A 12,953-nucleotide genomic window follows, 5' to 3' on the forward strand; every position below is an offset into this window, starting at 1 on the left:
CATCGCTCCCTGCCAAAACAGATTGTCATGAAATTCATATATGACTTTTTCTATATGAATGTGTTTCCAATGTAGGTTGTCGAGTTCAACAAAATAAAGAAGGCATGCTAATCAAAATTGATTGCTTCAATAAAAAAAATTGAAATCAAACCTTCAACAAATCACCACATTAAGAAATTCCCATATTTGAAAGACCAATTGAAATGAAGCCATAATAGGAAATTAACGGCAACTAAAATAATGATTTAAAGCAATACCAAAGTACCGAACAATTATATCAATGAAATGGCCGTTGCAAAGCTTCTAATATTAAAGTTAATGATAACAATGGATCTCAAAAGCTAACGTCCAAAATAAATTATATGGGAGTAATGAATTTTGAAAATATATGCATATGCACAAAATAGAATGGTCAAAATTAATTTCTCCACAAATGTAAAAAGATCTAATTCTCAACATTGAACATTGATGTATACACAAATGGGCCAAAACTAAAATTGACGCAACATTAGATTTTAAATTCAAAATTGAACTACAAAAGAACGGTTTGCAGCTTTTTCTTTTTCTCTTTCAAGAATTTGAAATAAAAATAAATATTATACTACACATATATACGAAGATACAACAATTGAATATTCAAATCAAATTTGTCTTCTTAAAATTTGAAAAATCATAATCCTATTTTTTCACCCACCATTATTCCTAAAATACCCTTCGATTCACTTAACACTTTTAACCTTAACTTAACACTATTGATTGAGTCTGAAAAAATTAAAATTATATAAATTAAAAAAATTAAAAAATGTTTTCAGCAACCACCCACCGCACACTCCATCAAACTTTAACAAGAACCACCCATATGTTCCACCCCGGGCCAAGCCTCCCCTCCTCCGTCCTCCTCCTCATGTCTCTTTCACCATTATTTCAGTTGTATTGAATAACACCTTCAAACCCCAATCTAACATTCTTCTCCTCTCTCCATTTCAATCAACCCACGAGAAATATTACATCAATTGGCCCAGATTTGAGACGACACTTTGACTGCATTGCCTGCCAAAGTCGCTCATCCTAGTCTTCATCAATATCACCAACTTCATGGCCCTTTATTCCTCCAAGTTTCCAATTTAACTATTGCTTAACATCAATCAATCTTGGTTGTCACGGGGTTGGGTGGGTAGTTTGAGGGTTGTTTGCTGGGCTCTTTTATTTATTTATTCTAATTTTCTGTTTTTATTTTTACTTTTATTTTCTTGACTTAACAGTGTTAACTTAGAGTTAAGTCCTTAAAAGTCATTTTACAATAGGGTGAATTTGCTTTTAAAATTTTGAAGATAAGGTGGGTGGGAAAATAGGACAAGGGAGTGGGAATAGCAGCACTCATAGTAATACCACATAAATTAGTTTGTAGGTTTTTTATTTTCAAACACTAGCAGTAATTTCCCAAACGTTAAAATTATAAAATATAAATGTACCAACAATATTTAAAGCAATTGAAATTGTATAGACAACATGAAAGCTTTAAACTGCACATACCCAAAACAAATCCTAATTTTCAATTTGAAAATCCAATACAAATCCAAAAGTTTCAATCAAAAAGTTAAAAAGTATTAAAGCAATAGCAGTACGGGAAGAAAACAACTTTAACATACAAAGGCTTTAGATTGTTATAAAAAATATATTTTTCATCTTTCCTCCAAATACAAAACATTTATTGTAACATCCCACATTGACCAACGGAGAGGGGGTGATGTGCTTTATATGTACATTCCCGCCTCCATCTAGCACAAGACCTTTTGGGAGCTCACTGGCTTCGGAGTCATGAGAACTTCGAAGTTAAGCGAGTTGGGGGCCTAGAGCAATCCCAAGATGAGTGATCCACTAGGAAGTTGCTCGTGAGCTCCCAGAAACAAAAATGTGAGGGCAGAAAGGGGGCCCCAAAGTGGACAATATTGTGCTACGGCAGAGCTTATCCTGGGATATGACAATTTGGTATCAGAGCCACTCTGCCGTGTGGTGCGAGTGTGCCGACGTGAACGTCGGGCCCTTAAGGAGGGTGGATTGTAACATCCACATCGACTAAAGGAGAGGGGGTGATGTGCCTTATATGTAAATGCCCACCTCTATCTAGCAGGAGGCCTTTTGGGAGCTCACTGGCTTCGGAGTCATGGGAACTTCGAAGTTAAGCGAGTTAGGGCTAGAGCAATCCCAGGATATCGTGACCCACTGGGAAGCATGTCAAAGACGCTATCCTAAAGCCTTTGTAGCATTCCTACGTGCAGGTACTGACAGTCTACAAGACTCCAAGATACGACCTCTTATACACAAATTCAAGATCCTCGATAAGCACGTTTATAGACGAATATAGGTATCCAAGTCACAGAATCATTGCCAAAATGATAATATAAAGTAGAGAATATATATATATATATATAAGTAGAAAATGAGAGATTAGTTTGTGGTATGTGATATTCTGATGGTGTATTGTGGTTGTTCAAATGTGAAGGAAGAGTGGCCTTTTATAGGCACCAAAGAACATGTAACCTTCACCACAATAAACCATAAAATTAAGGCATTCAATATAGAAATAATACTTGAAAATTAAATATGTATAACTCCCAAAATAAATAAAATAAAACAGCCAAAAAATTAAATAAATAAAAACGGCTAAATTTTTTAAACTTTTTTAAAATTCCAACTCCTAAATATTCCATTGATTTCAATTAAGAATGTGAACTATAGTGTATCATGAGATCAAGGGAGCTTTCATATGGAATTTAAACATAAATAAAAAATTACTTGCAACCCTAGAAAGGCAACCGCAAGAGTTTATATGTATCTGTCTAGAAATAAATGTCAATACAATGGCATGTTGCAAGGATAGCGATTTTACCATATTTGATTACTTTTTATAGCACAAGTTCATGTATTGCAATATTTTCTTTTAAATGGATTTGAATTCAGAATTTTTTCCAACATTGGGAGAGAAATGCTAAAATATGCAAACTATGAGAGAATATTTGTTTGTGGAAATTTTATGTGTATTCTTCTCCTTGTAGGAGGTCATATTTATAATACAACGAAACCTGAATGGGTAAGTAAATAATAAATTCTTATTTCTATTTACAGTAGGAAATCAAGAATTAAAATAAATCAAATATAATTATAATAGGAATCCTTGGTGTGTACTGAAAGAAAGTCAATGGCCACAAGTCACGCCAACACTCCCCCTTACGTTGGTGCATAGATGTCGCCAATGCCCAACTGGTCTAGTAAATTGTGGAATGCTTTACTAGAAATTGCTTTTGTCAAAATATCTGCCAATTGATCCTCAGACTTTACGAAAGGAATCTAAATCACTTTAGCTTCGAGCTTTTGTTTGATATAGTGTCGATCTACCTTAACATGTTTGGTGCAATCATGTTGAATTGGATTCTATGCAATAACTATTACAACCTTGTTGTCACAAAAAGAGATTCACTACAGATGTAGGTCCATACCTAAGTTCCGTAAGCAACCTCTTTAACCAAATGAGTTCGCAAATTTTTTTGGTCATTCCTCTGAACTCGGCTTCTGCATTGGATAAGGCGACCACCTTCTGTTTCTTGCTTCTCTATGTAACCAAATTACCCCCCATGAACGTGAAGTAACCGGATGTGGATTTCCTATCTATTATATTTCCTGCCCAATCTGCATATGTGTAACCATCAATATTCAAATGACGATGTTTTGAGAACATAAGTCATTTTTCAGGTGCAGACTTCAAATATCTAAGTATTAGAATAACTGCATTAATGTGGTCTTCACTCGGAGAATGCATAAATTAACTAACAACGCTCACCACATAAGCAATGTCTGGCCTAGTATGAGACAAGTAGATCAATCTTCCCACTAACCTTTGGTATCTTTCTTTGTTAGTTGGAACTTGATCCAGGTATTCTCCAGGATAATGATTATGAACAATATGAGTGTCTATAGGTTTGCAATCTAGAATTCCTTTGAGAGAGAAATATGCCTCATTGTGATCGGGTCACCTCAATCCCCAAGAAATATTTGAGTCCACCTAGATTCTTCATCTCAAATTCAGTAGCCAAATAGTCTTGTAGCTGAGATATTTCATGTTTATAATTCCCAGTAATAATCATGTCGTCAACATAGATTATTAAAGTTGTTACCTTCCCTTTTTGATGTTTCAAGAACAAAGTATGATCTGAGTTACTCTGTCTGAAACCATTGTTCTTCATTGCCATGGTGAACCGTCCAAATCATGCACGTGTTGACTGTTTCAGTCCATACAACGCCTTTCGTAATTTTCATATTGTTTCAATCTGAGTAGTATTATATATAGGAGGAATGTCCATATACACCTCCTCCTTGAGTTCTCAATGTAGGAAGACATTCTTTACATCAAACTGGTGTAGTGGCCAGTCCAAATTAGCTGTGAGGGATAATAAGACTCTGACTGTGTTCAATTTTGCAACTGGGGCAAAGGTTTCTTCATAATATACGCCATAAGTCTGTGTGTACCATTTCGCCACAAGTCTTGCCTTGTATCGCTCGATAGATCCATCAGTGTTGTGTTTTATGGTAAACACCCATCTACATCCGACAGTCTTTTTTCCTCTGGTTAAGTTTCCAATGTCCAAGTCTGATTCTTCACAAGAGATTTCATCTCTTCCTTTATAGCTTGAACCCACTTAGGATCTTTAAACGCTTCAGCAACCTAAGTTGGGATATGAATAGCAGACAATTGATGCACAAAGGCCTTAAGTGGTTCATACAGCTTCTCAATGGACACATAATTCGTAATTGGATACTTTGAAGTCATGTCAATATCAAGTGAATAACGATTTGGTGGCTTTCCACGATTCTGCTTCAAAGGTAATTGGTATCCAATAGATTATCCTCTAAATTCACAAGTGTAGTAGGAGTAGTTACCTTAAGGATATTCTCAGGATATTGATCTGTTGGTACTGTTGAGTTAGAGAGAGGGTCTTCATCTTTGTTCTGTATTGTCTGTAAGTGTAAGACTCGGATCAGAAATATTTTCACATAGATCAGGTGGGTTAGACAATTTATCTTTATGAATGGGCTATTGATCGCTTTTTGGTATAGAGTAATCTCGTACTCCAAACTCGGAACTATCGATCATTTCTGTACATAGGAGAATCTCTTCATTTTCCAAGTTGCTCCAATTCTGATCTTCACTTCATATCTCCCCATAAAGCGTAGAATTGGATGATAGGTCATGGAAGAACAACTCAGATTCTAGAAAGGTCACATCCAAAGTGACATAGGTACGTCAGGTATGAGGGTGATAACAGCGGTAGCCTTTCTGATGAGTGACATAACCCAAAAAACACAATGAAGCGCACAGGGATCAAGTTGGCTACGTTGATTTTTGTGGAGATGAACGAAAGCCACACATCCAAAGATTCGGGGTGTGAGTACCAAAACAGATTGCAGGGATCTGTACACTCGTAAGAAAGTTTTAAAGGTCAATACAGCAAAAGGCATGTGGTTGATCAGGTGAACTACGGTGACAATAGCATCATCCCAGTGATAGTGAGGAACATGAGCACCAATTAGAAGTGCTCGGGCGGTTTCAAGAAGATGTCTATTCTTTCATTCAACGACACCATTTTGTTACGGTGTCTGAGGACAAGTCATCTCATGGATAATTCTATGTTGTTGGAAGCAAGCCTGAAAGTCATGATTGACAAATTCTCCATCATTGTCTGAGCGAAGAATCTGGATTTGAGCATTGAACTGAGTTTTCATCTGCTTGTGGAAGGATTGAAAACGGAAAAACACTACATTTTTATTCTTCAACAAATAAAGCCATGTCATCCATGTACAATTATCTATGAATGTGACAAACCACCGAACACCGGAAGGAGCAGTGATAGGTGAAGGTCCCTTGACATCATAGTGAATTAACGTAAACGGAGTAGTACACTTGTTCGTACTTAACGGATAGGGCACACGATGACTCTTGGCCAAAATACAAGTATCACATGTGAATTCGGAGTCCTTGAAACTTGAGAATAAATCTGGTATAAGATGCTTCATATAACTAAAAGGCGGATGTCCCAATTAACAGTGCCACAACCATATTTGCTTTTGTTTGCTAATAAAGGGGTGCGTCACACTGTAAGCCATGCCAGGACTGAAGTCATCTACATAATATAGCCCCTCTCTCTTAGTACCACAACCAAGAATCTCTTTAGTATGAATATCCTGAAGCAAACAAAAACTCGAGTAAATGAGTACACAACAATTCAATTGTTTAGTAAGCTAACTAACTGACAAAATTTTATTGGATAAAGACGGAACTAGTAAAGTATTAGACAGTGAGAGAGAGCAAGAGAGTGCAACAGTGCCAGCCTCTGTCACATGATAATAACTCCATTGGTGTTAGCAATACAAGTTCGTCGAGGTTGGGTAGCATTCAGAAAATCATCAAGATCAAACGTTATATGATCAGTTGCACAGGAATCAATTATCCAACTCGTGGAATCACTTTTATCCGAAGTATGGAATCCATAACCAGTATCATTACGGGTTGTATCGTGTTTTGTTCGATCTTTGAGAGTGGCCCACCAGTCAGGGTAGCCATGCAATTTAAAATAAGTCTCATGAGGGTGTCTTAGATCACCACAATATGCGCAATCACGTCCATGTGTCGGGGTCATTAGTTGGGAAGGCATAATTTGTGCAGTGAAAAGATGCATATGATACAAGTTTAGTAGGAATCTGGATCAGGATCTGAAAATGAGTCAGGGTTGGAAACTAGAGTAAGCAATTCGAAGATCGCCGCTCTGATACCATGCTAAAATACGAGAACTATGAGAAAATATATGTTTGTGGGAATTTTTTGTGTATTCTTCTCCTTATAGGAGGTCATATTTATAATACAATGAAACCTGAATGGGCAAGTAAATAATAAATTCTTATTTCTATTTACAATAGGAAATCAAGAATTAAAGTAAATCAAATATAATTATAATAGGGATCCTTGGTGTGTAAGGAAAGAAAGTCAATAGTTCACAAGTCATGCCAATAAAAAATACAACTAAATTAAGACTTAGTTCGTTTCTATTGAAGTAATTAAAAATGAATTTGCATATGCAAGTAGCAACTAAACCCAAAGATACAATGACAACTGTAAATTGTAATGCGTCAAACTACCAAAGAAGGCATATACAATTATAATTCGTACAATCTCTTATTAAGACTATTTGCTCTTTATGAGCTTTTTTTTTTTGGTACAAGGGTGCTCGTGACCACACACACACACACAAATAACTTTACAGGTAACTTTGCAATCTTTTATTGGCAACCACAACATCCCTTTTATTGCTAATCAATTGAAACTGATTTGGTATTTAGTCTGTTTTGTTGGGGAGAAGAGCCCCCAATGTTTCTCAAGCTCTGGGGTCTTTCTATTCTCATCAAACATGGCAAAGATGTAAGTTTCTATGGGCCTTCCTGGCCTCCTTGGAGTCCCTTCCTTCACATGTTGAATCAAATTTGATATAAAAGTCCTTGCATTATCAATTGTTGTGGCTGTTCCAGCAGCTGATGGCCAACCAGTCTCTGATATAACAACTTTCAAAGACCCTCCACCAGCCTTCTCAAGAGCAGCATAAACACCATCTAACATGGCATCGAAAAGATTACGATAACCAAAGTTCCCATCTTGTACCACAACTGATGGAGTTGTGAAAAGAGCATAGTCAAGACGAATGTCTTGAGTGTTGCCACTGTAAGCAAAATAAGGGTACAAGTTAACAAGCAATGGCGATTGGTGGCTCACTAGGAAGCGGATGATGGGATATAAAAGGGCGTTATATTCAGACTTGAATGAGCCTATCGAAGGAGGAAAGGTCTCTCCAAGTACTCCGGTGTCGATGGCTGTCGAAACTTTAATTTTCTTTGCAAGACCAGCAAGAGAAATTGCCTCTTGAATATTTCGCATGGCTGGGACGAGAAACTGTGCAAAGGAGTCTGAAGGCTTGACTTCATTTCCTACCGCAATGTACTTGAATTTCACATTGGCATAGTTTCTCACATTGTTTTGGACCCATGCATTTGCGTTGGCTTGGCTTAAGGCAATGTATTGAAGGTTTTCATTTGGTACGCCTAGCAAGAGCTTGATATTGGAGCCTCGAAGGGCTTCTAGAGCGGCTGGGTTTGGATCATAAAGTCGCATTCTTGGGATGTTATTTGTCTTGTAGAGGGCAACAACTTCTGCTTGGGGTGGTAGGTCATCGCCAACCATTCCATTACATACACCAATTGGAGCACCTACATTGAAAAAGGAATTAAGATTGCTTACATGTGAGATTGATTAGAAATGCGTGGTTTGTTGCATGGAACAGTTTGGTCCTTATCTTTAAAATAGACACACACAAAAATGTCGCTATTTGCTGTAAATTGGCTTTCGTTAATCACAAGTTAGATGAATGATACGCTAGAAAAACAAAATCTAAATTGGCAGTTAGATTGACAGAGGTGCCAATTATATATGCATACCTGTTTGTTGTTTTGTTGCCAAGCTAGCCACCACCAGCTGCCCAAGTAGAAGTACTATGGAAATCAGAGAAAGGAGTCTGCCAACTGATGACGAATTCGATTTAGTCATGGTCAGAAACATACAATTTTCTTAGAAATATTCTAAGTGTACGTCTCTCAAGGCTGCCTCTTGCTTTTATAGAGATGAGAAAGAGATTTGCACCTGCTCAAGATCTCTTTACAGGAGGGTCCAATTTCAACTGTCTATGTTGTTGCAACAAGAAATGTCTGTTTATTCCGTCTTTTGCTGATGCATTTTCGTTTGTGAGACTATAATGAGGGCCTTGGCTAATCATGGCAGGGCTGTTTCTTGGTTTGGTTGGTGGGATGAGGCTCCTGCGTTTCGAGTGGGATTTCTGTAACAAAGATTTGTTTTGTGTCAAAACTATCGTCTTAGTTGAACTTTCACCATGAGACCAAGCCTGACTTCGGGTAGTTTTGTTTTCTGGTTCTCCTTGTCCTTTTCTTCTTTTCATTTAATAAACTTAAATTAAATGTGGTTTTATTCTTTTAACCCAAAGTTTCTTAAGAGACAAACAAAAAATACATGACAGGACGAGAAGATGTTGAGAGATATGAGGTGGCAAAGGAGGGTCAAACATCGCTCTCACGTATCTTATGAGACAAGAAAACCACATAAATCCATTTTCGTATTTTTCGTTCAAATATTGATAATTTTATACATATAAATATTTCGCCAAACGACAAAGCTAAGTTAGTTTTTGAGATTTATTGCATGCATTCATTGAGGTTAATTTTTTTTTAATGAAATTATCAATTTTTGGACAAACAAGAAAAAGGGTTTTATGAAAATAATTTAAAACCTCAGGGTAAGTTCATGTAATTTTTGAAACCTCAAGGAATTTTGTAAAAAGACCTAAAACCTCAAGGTGTTAATGTAAATCTCTTATTTCGTAATTGTAAATAAGAAAGTCCAAGTAAACCGAATAAGGACAAGTCAACTATACAACATGGGGCAATATAATTACGAAAGCAGTGCTGGTACAGAAAATTGAATGGGAGTTAATGGAGTAGTCCTTATCAGGTGTAGTATAGGTTAGACAAAAAAGATGGGAGAAAAGTAGGGGAAGTATTAAGCATATTCCTTTATGAAATAACCCACTGACATCTATATCTCAACCTAAGTAATGTCTTTTTTTATACCAGTAATATTCTACATTAATTTATTCTAAATTATGGGAAGAATGATTTGAACTCCGGGCAAAGTGGGGAGCCCTTTCCCTAAGCTAATTTGACTAAGCCCATATCTGCAATTTATCTTTAACACAATTTATCTTTAACAGGCTCTTAACATAATGAAATTATAATGAAATTTGTAATGCATCAATATTGCCAAGAAATGACAATAAGTTACGGTATTTTTATAAGATTATTTGCTCTATGTGAGCATTATTTGGGTACATGTGATGTGATACATGACAGCCTATTTATTTTAGTTATATTGGTGGTTAGATTCCTAACCACAACTACACTTGCCTAGCTACTCAGTTGAAATTGATTGGGTATTTCGGCTGTTTGCTTGGTGAAAACAGCCCCCAATGTTTCTCCAACTCAGGATTCTTTCTGTTCTCATCAAACATGGCAAAGATGTAGGTTTCTATGGCCCTTCCAGGCTTCCTTGGAGTCCCTCCCTTCACATGTTGAATCAGATTTGCATTAAAAGTCCTTGCATTATCAATTGTTGTTGCCGTTCCACCAGCTGATGGCCAACCACTTTCGGATATGACAATTTCCAAAGACCCTCCGCCCGCCTTCTCAAGAGCTGCATAAACAGCGTCCAAAATGGCATCGAAAAGATTACGATAGCCACGTTGGCCATCTTGTACCACAACTGATGGAGCTGTGAAAAGAGCATAATCTAGACGAATGTCGCGAGTGTTGCTGCTGTAGCTGAAATACGGGTACAAATTAACCAGCAACGGCGATCTGTTGTTCACTAGGAAGCGGATGATGGGGCTCAAAAGTGCTCCATATTCGGACTTGAACTCTCCCTTCGATGGAGGAAAGGAATTTCCAAGCACTCCAGTGTCTACGGCAGTGGAGACTTTAATTCCCAAACCAGCACTAGAAATTGCTTTCTGAATGTTTTGCATGGCCGGGACAAGAAATTGTGCATAGGAGTCTGAAGGCTTGACTTCATTTCCTACCGCAATGTATTTGAATCTTACATTGCCATAGTTTCTCACATTGTTTTGGACCCAAGTATTTGCATTGGCCTGGCTTGAGGCTAGGCTTTGAAGGTTGTCATTTGGAACGCCTAACATGAGCTCAATATTAGAGCCTCTAAGGGCTGCTAGAGCAGCTTGGTTTGGATCGTACAGTCGCATTCTTCCGATGTTATTTTGCTTGTACAGAGCAATAACTTCTGATGGGGGTGGTAAACGATCTCCAAGCATTCCATAACATACACCAATCTGGGCTTCTGCAATATTGAAGAAATTATAATGAGGTTTTATGATCCTGGTGAAAAGTTCACTAGATTTATACAATATAATTTGTCGCTAAAATGATCATGAAAAGGCCTATTTACACCAATGTCCCTTGAAACTACGGTCAAATCTCACATTACTCTCTGAAATTCAAAGTAGCTCACTTACTCCGCTTGACCGTATTTTGGTGGCCTAGTTTGTCCCCCAACATAAACTCCGTCTAAAAATTTGTTAATTTTGACTACGTGACATGGGTGTTTTTGTAATTTCGTACACACGTGGACAAAATAAATAATAAATAATTTTTCAATTGAAAAAAAGTAAAACCCAACAGCATTCTTCCCTTCCCCCGCTTATCAATAACCTTGCACATGAAAATGAAGTTTAAGTAGAAGCTATTAAATTCTGTTTGGCACATTGTTTCCATCCACCCTGACCCAGACATGGAAGCAACAGAGAAGTTCGTTGGAAAAATCAAGTAATTGTGTAAAAGAAAAGTATCAGGCAACAGTTCCCACAGATCTTATAAACATTCAAATTTAAAAACCTTAACAACGATTTACAGTCCTAAGAATAATTAGAGACAAGAAAAAAGAGGAAATATTCTCAAATGTGGGAAAGAAATTAACTTTAAGCAGGATCTATAGTTATAAAAAAAAAAAAAAAAAAAATTGTCAAATACGAGCTCTTATAGGTACTCAAAGCAGGTTAAGAATTATAAAAACTATGTAGCCTTCCAAGCCAAAATAGGGACGAATCTTGTGAGAGATACATACCTGTTGTTTCAAAGCTAGCCATCAGCAGCCCAAGGAGAAATACTATCGAAATCATTGAAGGGCCTCTACCGACTGACGAATTGGATTTAGCCATGATAATAAGGAAAAGATAGATATTCTAAGAAGTATTGCAAGTGTGCCTCTCCATGTTGCCTCTTGCTCTTTAATTTATAGGCATCAGAGAGTGGCCTGCAACGACTAAGAATAGTCAATCCCTTGGTCAAGTGTTTGCTAATTAATCTTTTCCATCATTCTCTAATGCATTTTTGTGCTTAATTTGCATTATATTTCATGAGGGTTGCCTTGTTTAATCATGGCTAAACCCAATAGTCTTTCAATGGCCTCAAATCCAATTTTCCTTTTATACAGGCAATAATGGGACGGACAATTAATCGAATTAATTTAAGAGACCTCGAAGACAGAATAAATACTCTTAACAACTTGAGCTAAAACCCTTACATCTCAAATCCACTTTCATACACTTCAAATATAGTTAATGAACTTGTGGTGGATATATATATAAGACAATTGAAGCCTAGATAGTGGGTGAGTAGGGCCAGACCAGTCTATAGAGGCTGCGATCCGTATTGCTATTACGATTGACTTCCAAATTTCGTGATGTTAATAAAGACAATATAAATATAATAATGGCATGCGATGAGATGGTATTTGTGCTCATCCTTGACAACTGTATGTGGAAAAATGGGACTCAAAGTTTGGTACATTGCATATATGCCGACTTCCACCGGGGACATGATGACATTGTATTAACATCGTTTCACTCAATTATACAAAAACGTATCATTCTCCCATCATTTAAACAATAAAAAGTAACTATTAATCCATTTCGTAAAATGTATAAGAGTATCTCCTACCGAAATGTAAAACTTGTTATACTTTTAAGCCTAAACAAGAACTCAAACGATAAACAAAGAATAAGGAACACAAACAATTAAAGTCCTCCAATATTGGAGTACCTCCCTAACCAACGGAAACTTCTTATTAATTACCAAAGAAATACAAGAAAATTCACAAACCCAACGGCTCTCAAGTACACAAACAGATGCCTCTCAAACTTATATATACACTCCTCCTAACGTCATCTTTTATACTAATATATAGATGACACAGGTTACAATCAAATCCTATTATA

The 12,953-nt window shown here is 36.8% G+C and overlaps 2 protein-coding genes across 2 annotated transcripts; both read right to left on the reverse strand.

Annotated features, from left to right (window-relative positions):
* Positions 1-7,363: 7,363 nt before the first annotated feature.
* On the reverse strand, positions 7,364-8,655 carry LOC117634907 (glucan endo-1,3-beta-glucosidase, basic isoform-like). Its single transcript, XM_034369185.1, has 2 exons — positions 8,536-8,655; positions 7,364-8,307 (listed from the first exon to the last, which is right to left on the reverse strand). Exons 1-2 carry the CDS (start codon positions 8,642-8,644, stop codon positions 7,364-7,366), a joined length of 1,053 nt encoding a protein of 350 aa, XP_034225076.1. The 5' UTR covers positions 8,645-8,655.
* Positions 8,656-9,935: 1,280 nt separating this feature from the next.
* On the reverse strand, positions 9,936-11,941 carry LOC117634337 (glucan endo-1,3-beta-glucosidase, basic isoform-like). Its single transcript, XM_034368408.1, has 2 exons — positions 11,801-11,941; positions 9,936-11,017 (listed from the first exon to the last, which is right to left on the reverse strand). The coding sequence occupies exons 1-2, from the start codon at positions 11,892-11,894 to the stop codon at positions 10,080-10,082; spliced, it is 1,032 nt and encodes a 343-aa protein (XP_034224299.1). The 5' UTR covers positions 11,895-11,941; the 3' UTR covers positions 9,936-10,079.
* Positions 11,942-12,953: the final 1,012 nt, after the last annotated feature.

This window comes from Prunus dulcis, chromosome 7 (assembly GCF_902201215.1).
Source record: "Prunus dulcis chromosome 7, ALMONDv2, whole genome shotgun sequence".
In the NCBI taxonomy this organism is placed as follows: Eukaryota; Viridiplantae; Streptophyta; class Magnoliopsida; order Rosales; family Rosaceae; genus Prunus; species Prunus dulcis.